Here is an 18,215-nt window from a genome sequence, read left to right on the forward strand (position 1 = left end):
TAACGCCATTGCTCTCATATCTATAATTATTAAATATTTAGAGGGCATTGATATCATTTCTTATGGATCAATAATATTATTATATTGACACATAGGAATATTAATACACATCAGCCTCAAGTCCATTTTATATATCTTCCAATCCTACCGTGCCACACATACATCAAGCACAGAATCACTTAACCATCAACATCATGTTTTTCATATTTTAAAACTGAAATACATAGTTACATACCCTTATATTCAATTAAAAATCAAATTCATATATAACCCAATTTTGTTTTATCTTAGAGAAGAACACGTATAAAGCGTTACCCGAAACACACCTATCAGTGTTGTCTGTTTTTTAAAAAAGACAACGCTTTCAAGAGATTGTTTTTAAAAGCGTTACTTTTAAAATAAAAAAGTAAAAAACGTTGTCACATCTATAAGATAGAATTTAAAAGAGAAATTGATTGAGAAATAGAAATTAAAAGACAGAAATTAAATTAAATTTTTGTATTGTATTTAATATAAAGGCTCTCTCTCGCGCGCTTGCTCTAGCACTGCGCCATGCTGTCTCTGTTCAGGTCCGCGTGCCTCCTCTGTTCACCCTCTCTCTCCGTCGCCGTCGCCCAGCATCCACGATCCACTTCGATCCAGCACCCGTTAACAGCTCCTTTTTCTGTGCCGCTGTCTCCTCCTCCTTTCTTCTTCTCCTTTCTTCTCTTCTCCCTTTGTTTTGATTTTTAGAAATGTTGGATGTTGTTATTGTTGTTGTTGGTATTATTGTTTTGATTTTGATATTGTTCTTAGTATTATTGTTGTTGGTGGCCTGGTGATGGATTATAAGGAGGGATGATGGCAGAAATGTGGTAGTAGAGATGAGAGTGGTGTAGAGTTAGGAGGTGAGAGGTGGCGGTCTTGGCAGCGGCGATAGGGCAAAGGTGGTGGTTAAAGAAATGGACGAGAATAAACTTGAAATTATTAATTTGGGATAAGAATATTTTGGAAAGAAATTATTTGTTAAAGTTTCAGTCTTCGTTTCCAAAATTTTAGTCTCTTGTATTTCTATTTTTTAGAAGTATTGAAGGGACTAAAATTTTAAAAATGGAGATTAAAATTTTAGTTTCAATTTATGACTACCAAACATTATACTGATTTTCAGTCTCTCACTCTCAGTCCTAATACCCATTACCAAAAGCTACCTAATGTCTTTAAAAACATTACCTCAAATTCCAAAATATTGCTCTAAATCAAATACATCACTTTTATCAATTTTTAGATAATACTTTTTAAATATTACCTCAACCTACAAATATTATAGGATCCTAAATCTTAAAAATTAAAATATAAAACTTCAAGTCTCATAGCATGCAGCCTTGAAATTCAAGAACGCCAATGCAAATTCACAACTTGCTAATGAATAACACATCTTGCTGCTTCTATTTTTCTAAAGAAATTAGTTCATTTGCATTTTAGAGGTATATTTTTTAAATTTAATAATAAAATTTGATATATTCAATATATAAAAAATATAAAAACCTTTTTAATAAAATATTTTTTATAATATTTTTAAGATGTGCTCTTAAATTAAAACAACACACAAACAGTAACGTTTATTTGTTACTCTTACTACTACTGTTAATGGCATGATATCTTGACCTTTTTGTTTCTACATATATCACTTTCAGGTCACTTGCAATATTTAATTACACTTGATTAATCTTTAATAAATTTGTCTTGGGCAAGAAATTAAAGTGCAGGTTTGTTTAAAAAAATTGAGCAAATAATGAACGTTTCAGCTGCATGTGGGTGAAATTTATTTTGGGCATAATCTGGCAATCAACATCACAAAATTAATTAAGTTTAACAAAAAAAAATCTTCTCAAGTATACCAACTTTCGCAGAATCAAAATCTTTTACAATATAAAAGACAGACATTATTCACTTTATTAATGAGTGACGACTAGTGCAACAGGAAAAAAAATAGTATGACAAAACTGGTGTACAACTAGTAATTTTTTTAAGAATAAAATATATTTTTATTTTTGAAATTTTTAAAAAAATTTTAAAAATATTCTCAAATTTTAATTTAATTTAATTTTATTCTTTTATTTAAATTAAATTTTAATTTTATCCTTTTAAATAAATTTTTTATCAATAAAAATTAAATTTTTTTTTTACTAACTCTACCCTTATTAATTCTATATCATCATCAGCAGCAATATTATCGATAGTCATACCATTGTCTTTTATCTACACTACAAGAAAAAACGTTAAATACTAACAAATTTACCGTCGGATTTATCAAATAAATCTGTCGGTAATAAATTTATTGTCAGATTTACCGTCGTCCTGAAGCTGACAATAAAAACGTCGCCGGAAACTGTTTATCAGTGGATTTTTTTCCTCCAACGCCGTATTTTCAATGGATTTGTCGAGACTGAGTTGATAATTATTACTGTCGGATTAACCCGACAGTAACTTTTGTGCCATTGTACGTGTTTAGGCGACAAGTTACTAACGGTAAATTCTACGGTAATATTTTTTATTTTTTTGGCACAGTTATACCACAATTAGTAGTCAAATTAAAACGCTTGTTAACAAAATTGTTAGTTTTAAAATTATCAGAAATTAATAAATTATTTTATTAAAAATAAATAGACTGAATACAATAAAATATCACAAAAATAGAATACAATAATGAAGTAGACAAATAAAAAATAAAACCCTAACCCCTACAGATCCCGATAATCATCGTCATGATCTCCCTGCTGAGGCGGGAGAGTAGGTGCTGATGTCAGTGCCCCACCAGTAGTGTTGCCACTGGAACTAGCAGTGCCGCTGCCTCTAGTGCGCATCTGCTGGTTGTACACCTCCATATGCTCTCGCAACGAATCTAGGTGCTCCAGCTTCTCCATCAGGTCCGAGCTGATGGCAACGACTCCTCCCACGTGTGCAAGAAGGTCATTGTACCTCTGCTCAGACTGCTCCGTTCGCTTGTGAAGCTCTTATGTCAGCTTTTGCACCTCCTCCCTCAAGTCAACAACTTTCTAGGGATTGGCAGGATTGGGCGCAGAGGCAGAGGAAGCAGCCAACGCGGAGGAGTGGAGGCCACTGGCGAAGAACGACCTCAACCCAAACCAGCGATTCTTGTGGGGTTCAAATGCTGTTTCGCACCAAACCCTATCAGGATCTACCACTGAAGTCTCGGAGCCAGCTTCGTCCTTCCCACTAGGCAGCTGATCATGAGATTATGCCCCGCATCCCATATGAAGTCGTTTAGTTGCTCGTTGGTCGTAGATATTCCTGATCATGAGATTATACTTCGCATCCCATATGAATTTCAACTGCACAAAGTGATTCGACAACATTAGTTAGTCGAAATAAAATACAGTTCAAATATATTTAATTAATTCAACATTATTGGGTTCTTACCGCTTACTTCTAAAACCATCGATCTCTGGTCTCAGCCGGGATCTGCGTGTAGGTCGGATAAAGATGGTTGTACATCGACTTAATGACCTCAGAGATCTCCTATGTGCAAGCATTATTATTTGGTGCAAACCTATCAGAGAAAAAAAACCTAACATTAACAAATACATAGAAACGCATAAACTTAATATTAACAAACTTAAGATTAAAAAATTATATGTACTCACATCTGCATACCATCGGGCCAAACACTCAGTCGGGTGATGGATGGCGGTGGAGGGGCATCCTGCTGGGGGGCACTAGAGGAATCATCGATCGCGGGCTCTGTCGCTGCATCTGCAGGGGGCATAGCAGAAGGAGGCATATTGTTCAGATTTGGAACCATGATGAACTGCTGGTCTACTGGATCCGCCTATGATGTCACAGGGTCGATAGGATAATCGGGGTAGAGGGCGAAGACCGAACCAATTCCATTACAAGAAACCAACAGGTAGGCCAACCATAAAGAAAAAGTCAAGCAAGTGGATCTGAACTAAATCCCAATTCTCACAAACTCCAAAAAAGATATGCAACCGTTAAATACAAAATTTATCTTAAGGTAAGAATTAAATTAAAATGCATGACCGTCTGAGATTAATATTAGTTCCTAATTAATTCTTGATAATACAAAATTGTTTAGTGTAGATTGGACATAATAGTAGAAGGTGTCCTTACAAGAATGAAAAGTATGTTGTTGTTGGAAGTTCACAAGCATCTGGTGAAGTGGATTTAGATGCCGATGATGCCCAACATCAAAAGGATTACTGGGAGGAGACAATGGATGTTTTGGATGAATGGATGTTTTGGATGAAGAAGAGGTTGTAACTGCAGTTGAGGTAGCAAAGGTTGCACCTGCATAAGTATCACAGATAAATTCACATTTTCTCTTAAGGTTGAGCTTTATACTTACACCAGGTCTGACAAATCCAACTGTCAATGATCCAAAATTGTCCAAATAAACACCCTCAACAAGTACTTGCCCAAGGTCACAGGTGTTAATTACTATGACAGTCGTAGGTCAAAGGAAACTCTATTACTATATTCATCTTAAGAATATCCTATTGACAAATATATGGTAATTATAACCATTAGAAATTCTCAAAGTGAGTCAGTTCAATGGTCATATCTCTATATGCACCATCTATATATATAATTTAATAAATGAGATCTATTAATCTTCGTCCAATGAAGACTATATATATATATATATATATATTGATCTTTCCAGATTATTAATGTCCTTTTTAATAATCCTATGACCAAGAACAATTTAGATTAAATTATAAAAGATTTATCTCTCAATATTATGATCACTATCATAATGATAAATATCTAAATTTAATCAAGGACGTTATTATATTAACATTTTAATATAATAACAATAACAAATTATATGACATATGATTGATTGGATTGTGGTCATACTCCTTATTTCTAACAATATTCCTATTTTTTTAAAGTTTGTGAATTAATAGGATTAATTCAAAATTTTTAAGCATATGATGCAGTTATTTTTGTTGAGATGGTTTTCTAATAAATTAATAGTTAATTTATTTTAATTATTTAATTGTGATTAAATTAACATTCTTTTAATATAAAAGTTATATATATAATCAAATATTTTGTTTGGTTCAATTTATTTATTAAATTTTATTGTCAATTATTTTGTTTGATTTTATTTATATATTAAATTTTATTGTGATTTTGATCACAATAAAAGGAATAAGATGCAAAATATCTTGTTTGTTTCTTATATATATAAGTGTATATATAAAGGTCAAATTTGATTTGATAAATTTTTTTAAGGCTAAACATTAGTACATAAAAAATCAAATTTTGATTTGATTGATATGTTTTGAACACTATAATTTTAGAAATGAGTTTATCTAATGTTCTTGATTATAAAGAACGGCCTGACAATCAGGAGTTTTATTTTCAAGATAATAATCAGTGTATACATTTGATGTATTAAGGATTTAATTTTATATTTTTTACCTAGACAAGCTGGGAGTATAAAATTTAATCCATAAATATTGGTAGAAATTCTCTAACAATTGAGATAAATCCTAAAAGTTAGGAGTTTGCCAAAAATAAATTTATCTCTTGTTTACAAGGAGCAACCTGACAACCAGGAAATTTGTACTCAAAGACATAATTTATTTATTTATATGATTATGTATAAGGAGAATTCATTTTATACTTGAACCTAGACAACCTAGGGGTATAAAATATAATTCAGTTAAATAATTGTCTGACAACCAGATAATTATTTGGGATTAAAATTGTATGTGATACAATTTAATCATATTCATTTGGAATAGGTATGAGTAACAACTTGACAACTAAGATACTCATTCATGATTCTAAATAATTTTAACAGAAATATAGATTTCTTAATTTACTTTCATATTTTAAATTTTTTAAATATGTACACCTTTTGTGTGGCATACTTGAAAGTAATGTATTGACTACAATTTGAGAATTGTATTTTCCAAAAGGTTATCATTGAGATGACAATTCTATTGAAATAATATTCTCCAATAAATTTGGTTATGGAATGGTTAGAAGTTGTGAAAAATTTGGAATATTGCTTTTGAAGGATTACGATGTGTTCATAACACGCAGCGGAAGAAAAGAGGTAATCCTAAAGATCTATTTTGTGTTTAAACTTTATTCCAATAATATACAATATATAGATCAGATCTAAATACCTGAGTACACTAGTAAAAATCTTTTTCCCCTTCGATGGTACGAAGGCGCTATGCGTATCCACACCGAGACCAACCTTTGCTATCAACTCCTTGACCAATGGACGTCTGATCTAAATTGAGAAACCTCTTGCAACTCTTTGCACACCATAAAATTCTTCTCCAAGAATTAGACTCACATACATTTATGTGCGTAGAGGTAAAGGAATAACAACCCTTGTTATTCTCTTTGTCTTTCTCATCTGTAATTCCTCTACTCTTCAATTTAGATTAAATTATAAAAGATTTATCTCTCAATATTATGATCACTATCACAATGATAAATCTCTAAATTTAATCAAGCACCTTATTATATTAACATTTTAATATAATAATAATAACAAATTATTTGACACATGATTGATTGGATTGTGGTCATACTCTTTATTCCCAACAGCTTTACTAACATGGGTTGTTTTGACAACCATGAGTTCCGATTTCAAAGACAACCTACTATTTATTATTAAACATCTTGAGAAGATGTATGATGCCCAAAGCAAGATAGTACGACTATCAAAGATTTTATTTAAACTAGTGGGAGTATTGGGCAATATATTTTATATTTGTCAATAGGATATTCTCAAGATGAACATAGTAATAGAGTTTCCTTTGACCTGCGACTGTCATAGTAATTAACAATGTATTTATTATACTTTGATTCCGAACACCTAATACTTTAGGGTGCTAGTTGAATGGATATTGGGTATAATTTAAATGCATTGTTAATTACTATAATAGTCGCAGGTCAAAGGAAACTCTATTACTATGTTCATCTTGAGAATATCCTATGGACAAATATACAGTAATTATAACCATTAAAAATTCTCAAAGTGAGTCAGTTTTTGGTCATATCTCTATATGCACCATCTATATATATAATTTAATAAATGAGATCTATTAATCTTCATCCAATGAAGACCATTATATATATATTGATCTTTCCGGATTATTAATGTCCTTTTTAATAATCCTATGACCAAGAACAATTTAGATTAAATTATAAAAGATTTATCTCTCAATATTATGATCACTATCATAATGATAAATCTCTAAATTTAATCAATGACGTTATTATATTAACATTTTAATATAATAATAATAACAAATTATATGACATATGATTGATTGTATTCTGATCATACTCCTTATTCTCAACAGCAGGCTGCAAAATAAAAATCCAAAAATGGTGGGACAAGAGCTTCTACTACAGCCAAGAGTGGTGGGACATCAAGGAAGACCAAGAGAATGAGGATGCTGTTGCAAAACTCTCAATTAGGAGGTCTCAAGTAGAGTGTTGAATGTTTGATGTAGCCTTTTGTTATTTTTTATGTTTAGAATAAAATTATTTTGTAGGCAACAATTTCTAGACTCACGTTACAATTTGTTTCTAATTTAGTATTGTGTTTGTCTTTCTTCATTGTTGCTTTTGTTGACATGAAGGCATTATACTTGTGTTCAGATTGATACAAATACTTGATCTAGTGTTGGTCATGTTGACACCAAAGTGGAACTATTTCATATTTTAATGATCAGCATTTAGTTGGTTTAATTTACATGTTACAGAATGCTATTGAATCTTATATACAACTTCCTTAAGAGCCACAGACAAAACAATTTTTTCATAAAATAGGTTCACAAATACAACTTCAATTTTTGCATTGCAACAGATTCAGAAATAGCACATATAACATCAATGATAATACATCACTTTAACAAGTTATACAAACTCATAATACTAACATTCTCACACCAATGTACAAATCGATTGTCGATGTTCTTAGGTTACTAATTTATGAATTCATTCTAGCAATCAATTTTAACATTGCTTTTGCATTGGAATCATCCATGTCCTTCTCTTCACTGATATTTGCATGGTCTCTCCATGATTGTGACTGGCGTAATAAACTCCCATAAAAAATGGCCTTTTTGCATATATTCATCTTCAAGTTCATCAACCCAAATAAAATAGTCACGTCTCATCTCTGATTTTTGCTCCACATAAAATTGGAGGAGGAAAGAACGAATTAGTATCAACCAAGATTTCTATTAACATTTGAAGCACAACGATTAGTGTACACATATCTTATAATGCGCGCACCATAAGAATTATCTATCTGGGTTCTCCACCATTCCTGACTTTAACAGCACAATATTCATGCCATGATAGCGTTTGCCACCATTAAAAGGGTGTTTCTTATTGATCCTCTTCGTCACACCTCCAACAAAAAATTCATCGATATCACTAAAGCTATTCTTCCGACATGGTAGTTTTGATTTACCTTCAAATTTGGTGCTGAAAATGTAAGACGTGTGATAAATTTAGAGAAGCTGGTTGAAACTTTAGAGAAAAAGCTATGGATATGAAGAAACCAATGCAAGATTCAGTTGGCAGTTCTGTATAAATTTTTGTTATAAAAATACAGTGATAAAGTGTCTAATTTATCCAGTGATATGCCAGACATTTAATTTGTGTATTTAATGTATTTAATAAGTAATAGTTGAAATTTTAAATATATTTATTTTAGAAGGGATTAGAATTTATTTTATTTATGTTAAAATTTTTTTATTTCTTATTATATATAAGTTTAGACTTGTATTATTATTATTATTATTATTATTATTATTATTATTATTATTATTATTATTATTAATAATGAAAAAATGTTAGATATTATATATTTTAAAAGTTTGATTTTTATATATTTAAAAAGTTTGATTTTTGTTATTAATGTTATATATATAAATATAATTTTAATTTAATAAAATTGTTCAATTAGAGTAAATTAGCACAAATTAGCCACGGATTGTATGTGAAAAACAGAGTGAGTTAACCACGAAAATAGTGTGATTAAATAACCCAACATTAGCCACAAAAAAATTTTTGGCTGAAAAATTCGGCCTGTACAAATTATTTAGCCACGGCATTATACGTGGACAATGATATACAAATTGTGGCTCTTTGAAGGTCTCCACGATGTTTAAAACTGTGGCTAATAACGTTAAAATCGTGGCAAATTGAAAATGCAACCCCCGATTAGCCACAAATATTCTTTCGTGGTTAATGTATGGTTGCTACGGTTATCTTAGAGTTTAGCCACAATTTTTTTCGTGGCTAAACCCCTTATTTCTTGTAGTGAATCTTTTGTATGTACATTGAGTATTTCGAATGATTATTAGAATATATTTTTATCCGTTCAAAACTTTTTTGTGTGTAGTTTTGTCTATTTACTAGACAACTAAATTATCATTTTTATATAAATTATGGCGCAAAAGATTCCCAATTACGTTGAAGTCAAGAAAGATCAGGTCAAAACTCACTTAAGGGCCACCTCACAGACCAGAAACCACAGAAATGAATTTGGCCCTACTTTCTTGCGGAAGGTGTCTGTATGATTGGTAATGTGCTTCCAAAAATCATCACTGATACAATACAGAAACAGAAATAAGCAGCAATGTAACGCACTTAGCTTTTCATTAGCTAGCTAAGCTGGCTCAGGAACAAGAACATGAATCAGAATCTAATCATATGCATATGCATGTAGTTGGGCATGTTTGGGCCGGCACTGTCATCTACAGGCATTACACTGTGTCATTCATCGCCTCGGCGCCTCCTCTCTCTTTGGATTCTTTTCATTTTCATATGACTTTATTTAATTTGTGGTCACATTAATAAGATTATAAGATCATAATCATTATAGGAAAAAAATTGGAACTAATTTTTTCAATCAATAATTAGTCAATATATCATAGCTTTTTTGTTCGTCCTGATTATGGAAAACACTAGAATGAAGACCAATAATTTTAATGATTAAAAATAGAAAATTAATTAATGTTAATTCAAATACAAAGAAAAATAAAAAATGTTAATTATCTAATATCTTTTAATTATTTATGGCTATAGTGAGTAAGTGTATGTAGCTTAGAAGCATAATAAACAAAAATAAAAAATATTATTTATATACTAAAATTAATTATTAAAATTAATTATTAAAATTAATTATTAAAATTAATTATTAAAATTAATTATTAAAATTAATTATTAAAATTAATTATTAAAATTAATTATTAAAATTAATTATTAAAATTAATTATTAAAATTAATTATTAAAATTAATTATTAAAATTAATTATTAAAATTAATTATTAAAATTAATTATTAAAATTAATTATTAAAATTAATTATTAAAATTAATTATTAAAATTAATTATTAAAATTAATTATTAAAATCAGTCATTAAATATTTATATATTTTAATATTTAATAATTAATTTAAAAAAAATATAAGTAGACAATAATATTGTTAAACAATGTGAATAATAAGATTAAAAAAATAAATTAATTCTAAATTTAATTAATAATATGAGTAATTAATATCTAATAATAACTAAATTTAAGACTCGTTATTTATATTGTTCAAAAAAGTCATTAATTATCTAGTATAACTCTTAATTTTAAGGAAAAATATAGGTAATCAACAATATTTTTAAATAATGTGTGAATAATGTGAATTAATAAGATTAAAAGAGTAAATTAATCTTAAATTTAACTAATAACTTCAAATTAAGATGTAATATGTTACGGCCCGGCCCAAATGGGATATGGGCCAGCCCAACCCACTAACCACCCGACCCAAACGGTCGGGTACAAAGCGCCCAGACGCCGACTCGAACACGCGTCCCTTACAGCTTTGCTACAGCTGTGCGGGGGGACATCGAAGAAGGTGCGCCTGTCCTTGCAGGACCCACCTCTAACACGGTATATATAGGGAAGGTCCTACCCTTCTCCCAAGGTACGTTACATGCTACTTACCCTTTTTCGCCTGCACATATCACTGACTAGAGCGTCGGAGTGTCTTTGCAGGTGACACCCCCTCCTCACGCGAAGTGCTCGGGACGTCGCCTACCTCAATCCGGTGACATACGACCAGGCGAGATCTTTCCCTCTTCAACTAGGATACCAACCCGAATTATCTGATATCCTACTAACCAAACATAATATATTTTTATTTGAGTTCATCAAAAAAAATATATTTTTATTTGATTGGTGATTATTCATGTTATTTGTGATTGTTCAAGACTAGTATAGTTGGCTAAAATAATAATCAAACTTGGGGTGAAGGGTACAATCATTTTGTGCTTGTGTGTGAAGTGTGAACCCTTTAAAAGAAGGGGCATTTCCGTCATTGCATGCAAAATCAGCAGAAATAATTACACACGACCATAACTAAGCCAGTAATTCCGGAAACACATTTTTACTACTTCTCCAGTTCCCCATACTCTTACCATAAATTCAACACCAACCCACCTTCCCTTTCTTCCCCAACGCAAACATCTCTCTCTCTCTCTCTCTCTCTCGACCCAAACTGTTTCTCTCAACATAAACCCTAACTACAAAACATGCTAGAGACTGGTGGTGCTGCTGCACCTGATTCTGAGCTCACTTTGGACACTGCAAATTGCACGCAACGAAGCTCTAACAGCACCCAAAGCAACTGCAGCACCAGCTTCAGCCGTCTCTCCTTTGACCTCGTCCCCCCCTCTTCGCCGGAAAATCTTTCCCTCAAGCCTCACCGCTCCTCCGACTTTGCCTATTCCGCCATCCTCCGCCGCAAGACGGCCCTCACCTTTCACGACTTCTGCCTCATCCGCCGCATCGGCGCCGGAGACATCGGCACAGTCTACCTCTGCCGCCTCCGCAACAGTGACAACAAAGACGAAGAAGAAGAAAAACTTAATCCGAACTGCCTGTACGCTATGAAGGTAGTGGACAAAAACGCCGTGGCACTAAAGAAAAAATCACAGAGAGCCGAAATGGAGAGAAGGATCCTGAAGATGCTGGACCATCCTTTCCTCCCTACCCTCTACGCGGAGTTCGAAGCCTCGCACTTCTCTTGCATCGTCATGGAGTTTTGCTCCGGTGGAGACTTGCACTCCCTCCGCCACAAGTTCCCTCACAATCGTTTTCCCTTAACTTCCGCAAGGTAATTAATTAAACGAAACAAAACTACGTCGTTTTTAATCTCTTCTAGACTTGGTACTTGTTAGTTGTTAGTGACATTAAAATCTTGTGCACTCTTGTATCATCAGGTTTTATGCTGCTGAAGTGTTGGTGGCATTAGAGTACCTTCACATGCTGGGAATCATTTACAGGGATCTCAAACCCGAGAACGTGTTAGTCAGATCAGACGGTCACATCATGCTCTCCGATTTTGATCTTTCTCTCTGCTCAGATGCAATCCCAGCCGTTCAATCCTCTGATTGCTTCCACGATACTTCCTTCCCATCCGCATTGCAATACTCTGCCACACACACTACCCCGTTTTCGTGCTTCCCCAATCGGATGTTCCGATCACGTAAAGTCCAAACCGTTCAACCAGACCGGCTCTTCGTGGCCGAACCGGTCTCCGCCCGGTCATGCTCTTTCGTTGGGACGCACGAGTATGTCTCGCCGGAGGTAGCAGCCGGTGGATCACACGGCAATGCCGTGGACTGGTGGTCATTCGGGGTATTCATCTACGAGCTAATATACGGTCGTACGCCGTATGTGGCTCAATCGAACGAAGCTACACTGCGAAACATCATAAAGAATCCCCTGAGGTTCCCTACGGCCACGCCCTCTAGCGCGCTTGAGCATCACGCGCGGGACCTCATCTGCGGCTTGCTTCACAAGGACCCTGGTCAGAGGCTGGGTTCGAAGCGCGGCGCTGCTGACGTCAAGAAGCATCCGTTTTTCAAAGGGCTCAACATGGCGCTGATTCGCATGTTGACGCCACCACAAGTCCCCGGCTTGAAAAGACACAAAACGACGTCGTGGCTGACAAAGGACGATAGTAATAATCTTTTCAGCAACAGTAACAAACAGTATTCTACGGCGTCGTTTGACTATTTCTTTTGAAGAGTAGCATCTTGGTATATTACCGCGGTTCTTTTTTCTTTCTTAATTACTATGGAATGACAAAAATAAAAATGAAAAATGAGATGGGAGAGTCTCTCAATTCTCAAGGGCTGAATATGGTTCTCTGTTTCCTCTTAGAGAATGCTTTAGGGTGAGACAATACTAATTGGGGAAGATTCCTTTGCTTAATTGCGTTCTTTTTTTTCAATATCGAGCTCACTCCCCAACACACATAGGAAAGGGAAAAAGATGAAAAGAATATGTTTTACAAAGATGAACGTGTCTCATAATTTGTCTAAAGTCAATTGTGTGCGAACCGATATTCGTCAACTTACAAAAACGTAGAATGATACGTATTTTTCTTTATTTAATTTATTTGCAGTCATGCGTGCCATTTTGTTATTTTATTTTTATTTTTTCGATTAGCTTCCTTATTATTACTTTTTATTTTTTAAGATATAGAAAAATGCTACAAATGTCTAAAAGTCGACGATAATTAGCGTTATTATTTCTACGGTATGAAGAAAGCCGCAGTTCGTGAGGAGCGGGTTTTGGTTACAACTCATCATTGACCCAATTAAAGAGTATCTGACTAGAGTGTAGTTTTTTACTTGTTTCTGCCTCAACATAGGGAACAAAGAAAAAACAGCATAAGAAATAAGCACAGAAGTTTGTGCTTCTCATATCATTGGCAAAGTGTGACTTTTAAGTTTTAACTAATCTGCAGTGCGTCGCATTAATCAAGTAATAACCCTTTTTAACCTCTGGGTTTGGATATGGGCTTCACATAATATACGGTGAAGTAAACAGAATCATTTATATGACCTATGAAACTTTGTAAATTACATTGAGTGCCATACACAACAGATTTCTGTTTTTCTTCAATGGCGATATACGTTCTGTCTATCTATCTATCTATCTATCTAATTATCTAAACAAGTATTAGTAAGAATGTTGAGAGCATAATGTGCTATTCACGTAAAGAATTGCAGCACTTTAATTGGATATGTCTAAACATGTCTGCAACATGCAGTATATATGAATATAATATTTGTATAGCACATGCACTTTACAACTTGTGCATGATATGTTCCTCAAAATAATTAATTATCAGCATGGTAACCCTATTGAGAATCAATCCTCTGCTCATTATAATTATGTCTTGTTTGCCTTAAAATGCTATACTGAGGCTTTACAGGTATGCTCATTCTCATCAAATATACCATCATATCTCATCTCACCTACAAGCTTTAATTCCTTTTTTTTTTAACAACCCTTTGGAATATGTAAAACTGTTTTTCACTGCTTTAATTATCATTTGAGTCAAATCATCATTTTTCTTTTGCTTGGTCTGCATTTTCTTAACTTCAACTAATACTAATAGTCTGGTTTAGCTTTTCCATCTTAGTAAGATATAGTTTATCAACTAGAGTATATCAATTAAAGGTGAGATTTGAATCAATAACAATATTTATATGCCAAACATTCTTAATACCTGTATAAAAATATGATTCTTATTAGTTAACTACTGTTATTTAGGTTATTTTTAAAAATGTTAGAAGACCAGCAAAATTTATTGTTTTTGGCTATTACTTAGCCATCAACTTAATTCTTTTAGTCTAGTTCTTTTAATCTAATAATCCAACAAACATATTTTTATTCCATCCTTTTAAATATTGATGGCCAATAAATTCTATGGCCCTCTCTAGCATTCATCTTAAATAAAATACTAATGTCAAAATAATGTCTACCATAAAAGAGTGTATGCATAATAAGATTGAATCTTTATAACACGATATAAGAGAACAAATGGTGAAGGACAAAATCATGTTTTAACACATAGATAGGAGATCACACATAATAAGATTATATGGAAAAAATTGAAATGGATATCACTTTTTTTTTTGGTCGATAAATGGATATCACTTAAGAAGTTAAATTTGCACTAGAAAATAGGGTCCATATAGGGAGTTTAGGCTCTGGCTGCAACTCTACAGTGAGAAAAAATATCATTTCATACAACTACTATACTAAAACAACAAGTATTTAACACAGCATCATTGAGTACCAACAAAACCAATATGATTTAACCATGGATGCTCTAAACCACCTTCTGTACAATCAAGTGAATTAGCACTTCTGTGAATCATGAGTTAATTTGTATCACATAATAACATCAACAGAATTGCAAAGCACCATCAAAGCAACTTGACATTGCCTGTATCATGCATGAAATTTCTTGTATAGAAATCCAAGACTTTGCATTACATCCATAATTCATTATATCCCATTCTCATGAATAAAGCATTATGTCTTGTATAGTTAAATGGGCCATTTCTTCAACTTTCATAAAATGCATAGTATTAGAACCACTATGGGAAATTATACTCTAGGTGCACCAGCTCAAAACCAATATGACAACAGAAAAGCATATATTAGAGTAACAGACATTTGAACAGCTGAAACACATGATCGTGATATGCTGTTAGTAAAACTTTACAAATTCAGCCAGAGTCCTGCTCTAGATTAGTTGGAAGCTGGAAGTCTCAGCAAGCATAGATTTGAATAAGGTGGACATAAAGCAGTTCAATAGTCAAAAGATATCAGCTCAGTGTGAACATTCTAAGATTAGTACCAAAACACAGTCATTTTCTATCTCTGTTCATCCAATGTCTAAACTAGAGCAAATCACTTGCAAGTGAGTGATGAAACCGTCCCACTTTTGGTTTGAAGGATGAGATGGTTTCTGTTATCCTTGAAATCTCATTCAGATCTCTAGCAAATGCCTCCTTGCATGCAGCCTCTTGTTCACAAATCGCTCGAATCCTTGCTTCAAGTGCCATTTTCTCTGTTTCACATTCTTCCAGCTCTTCCTCTCTTGCTTCAACGGCTCTCTGGATGCTTTCTCGCTTCTCTTTCAACACGGAACATTGTGTCATAATCCTGCTCGCTTCGAGAACATCTTGGAGTCTCTGAAGAAGCCAGCCAACCTCCAATCTTATATTCTCAAATTCTTTGACAAGGTCAATCATATCTTGCAGGTAATCTTGGTCGATTCTACCTAAATCCTTGTCCTGCAACTCTTGGATTATGTCGATTATCATCCCCAGGTACATCGAACGAGACATTTTCCCTGTTAGTGTACAATCCTTAGCAATGTCTCCATATTTGGCAAGAATTTTTCTCAATATTGGCATTGATTCCTGCTTCACTTTGTATCCGTTTTGAATATATTCATCCTGGCTTTGATGTCTTGAAGGTGATTCTTGAGCACAAGGTGGATCCTGACATGCCTACAATCAGGTAATTAAACATAAACTAGAGCTAATCAACAACAAAATAAACCATTGCAAATAACAAATTGAAGTTGAAGTGTGACGTGGATCAGCAACAGCATCGTGAGTGGCATTGTTAAGTTGCATGGTGAAACAGTGTGCACCTGAATGGTCCTCTTAGTAGCAGATCTCAGTGATGCGCGACGAGAAGAAACCATGTTAGCATCTGCATCTGCATTTGCATTTGCTTGCTTTTCGGTTGACATAGGAGACCAATAATCAGCCTAATCATCGTGTAAAAAACAGAACAAAAAAATCTCACAACTTCAGTAATTAAATAAAGGATTTAGTAGGAATAGGAATATTAGTAGAATTTTTTAAACATTTTATTTATAAAAGATTTCTTAATTGGTAACATGTTAGGCAAACCCTTGAACAAAGAATACTGAATATTCCAAATTTCCCATTAAGCAAGGACTTCCTCATTTACCTTTTCTGGATGAGTTACAAAATGAACATCCCCATACTATCTAAAATAACTATCCGAATACTAGGATAATAAACATCTTCCCAAAAACTTAAACTAATTTTTGAGTTCATTAAAAATCGAACTTTTGACCTTTCAAATATAGAACTCTAATTCCATGTCATGATACCACTCATCCCAAAAACTTCAGCTGATGAAAAAAGATAACACTAATGGTTATATCTCTAATACTCACTAAACTTCCATTTTAAACATTATACAAATATTTCATTGCCTCTTCATACTTTCTCTTCTTTCATTATTATTTATATCATTATTATGGCTGAGATACAGAACATGGACACAGCAGTTTAAGTTTTTTATTTGGTATCCTTTTTATTTTTTCACGAATAAAATAAAATAAAATAAAAAGGTGGATTAGCATGTGTTACCGGGTTGGGGTTGACAATGATAGGTGAATGATAGGGAGAGTAGGTGTGGGGAGAGGAATCGGTGAGCACAATGTGGTGGTTGTCTTCTTCTTCTTCTTCTTCACGCTTCTTTAGTTTCCTTGCTCTTCCCATTCGTATTGGTACTTGGCAGTCGCAGTCAACAGTCACACATACAGGAGAGTAAGAGACTATGACTTAGCCAGCTGGTTGCCAATGTAAATCTACCGTTTGGTTCCAAGGAAAGGTGAGCTATTGTTAAGGTTAGAGACCCATTCTTGACTTTATCTATTTTTACGAAAAATATGATGTTTTTTATTTAAAAAATATTTCAATCGTAATTTTTTTTTAGGATAATACATTTTTTAAAAAAAATTTATTAAATAACAATAAAAATTAGTTTTATGAGATTTTTATTTATAATTTATAAGAGTTTAAACTTTTATAAAATCCTTTTTAATAATATAACCAACTATAATTATTACTATCATTACCATTTTCATTTTCTTCCTTCTCATTATTACTTTTACTTTATTACTATTATTATCTCTTTTACTATTGTCATCATCACTAATACAAATATTATACATTAATATTTTCTTATTTCATTTTTTGTTCAATACTATTTTTTTTTCTTTAAAAATTTTTTGAACTGCAATTATTTTTTTTCCTACGGTATCATTTTCAGCAATAATAATCTTTCTTCACTTAATCATCGGTAAACAATTTTTTCAAAAAATAAATTCATTAATAGCTTGTAGGAATTTAAAACTAGTATAAATTACAAATAAAACTCCAACAAAAAATTAATTTTAGTTACTATTTAACACTTTTAATAGAAAAATCGTATTATTCTAAAATAAAAATATTAAAGGTCAAAGTATTCTTTTTTTAGACAAGAAATGCTTGTCTTTCACAAAAATAAGT

General features: G+C 32.7%; 2 protein-coding genes across 5 annotated transcripts; one reads left to right on the forward strand and one right to left on the reverse strand.

Moving 5' to 3' along the window:
• LOC107631711 (protein kinase PINOID) lies at nucleotides 11,387-13,398 on the forward strand. Of its 4 annotated transcripts, XR_002359946.1 has the most exons (3): nucleotides 11,432-12,184; nucleotides 12,291-13,169; nucleotides 13,206-13,398. XR_002359946.1 is itself a non-coding variant. In XM_021119816.1 (2 exons), exons 1-2 carry the CDS (start codon nucleotides 11,601-11,603, stop codon nucleotides 13,096-13,098), a joined length of 1,269 nt encoding a protein of 422 aa, XP_020975475.1. In that variant the 5' UTR covers nucleotides 11,387-11,600; the 3' UTR covers nucleotides 13,099-13,398. The 4 variants fall into 4 exon arrangements, 3 of the variants coding, with proteins under 3 accessions (XP_020975475.1, XP_020975474.1, XP_016190725.1); XM_021119816.1 differs by having other exon boundaries at nucleotides 11,387-12,176; nucleotides 12,406-13,398; XM_021119815.1 differs by having other exon boundaries at nucleotides 11,388-12,180; nucleotides 12,410-13,398.
• LOC107631707 lies at nucleotides 15,512-17,526 on the reverse strand. Its single transcript, XM_016335235.2, has 3 exons — nucleotides 17,292-17,526; nucleotides 16,538-16,657; nucleotides 15,512-16,391 (listed from the first exon to the last, which is right to left on the reverse strand). The coding sequence occupies exons 1-3, from the start codon at nucleotides 17,421-17,423 to the stop codon at nucleotides 15,777-15,779; spliced, it is 867 nt and encodes a 288-aa protein (XP_016190721.1). The 5' UTR covers nucleotides 17,424-17,526; the 3' UTR covers nucleotides 15,512-15,776.

The sequence above is a fragment of the Arachis ipaensis genome, chromosome B03 (genome assembly GCF_000816755.2).
Source record: "Arachis ipaensis cultivar K30076 chromosome B03, Araip1.1, whole genome shotgun sequence".
In the NCBI taxonomy this organism is placed as follows: domain Eukaryota; kingdom Viridiplantae; phylum Streptophyta; class Magnoliopsida; order Fabales; family Fabaceae; genus Arachis; species Arachis ipaensis.

What these genes read in the sequence shown, in the direction of transcription:
- LOC107631711 (XM_016335239.2), top strand. Translation starts at nt 11,601, where the DNA reads ATGCTAGAGACTGGTGGTGCTGCTGCACCTGATTCTGAGCTCACTTTG. An exon ending in TTTCCCTTAACTTCCGCAAG is followed by an intron (nt 12,185 to 12,290) that starts GTAATTAATTAA and finishes TTGTATCATCAG; the next exon opens with GTTTTATGCTGCTGAAGTGT.
- LOC107631707 (XM_016335235.2), bottom strand. Translation starts at nt 17,423, where the DNA reads ATGGGAAGAGCAAGGAAACTAAAGAAGCGTGAAGAAGAAGAAGAAGAA. An exon ending in TCATTGTCAACCCCAACCCG is followed by an intron (nt 16,658 to 17,291) that starts GTAACACATGCT and finishes CACGATGATTAG; the next exon opens with GCTGATTATTGGTCTCCTAT. An exon ending in CTACTAAGAGGACCATTCAG is followed by an intron (nt 16,392 to 16,537) that starts GTGCACACTGTT and finishes ACCTGATTGTAG; the next exon opens with GCATGTCAGGATCCACCTTG.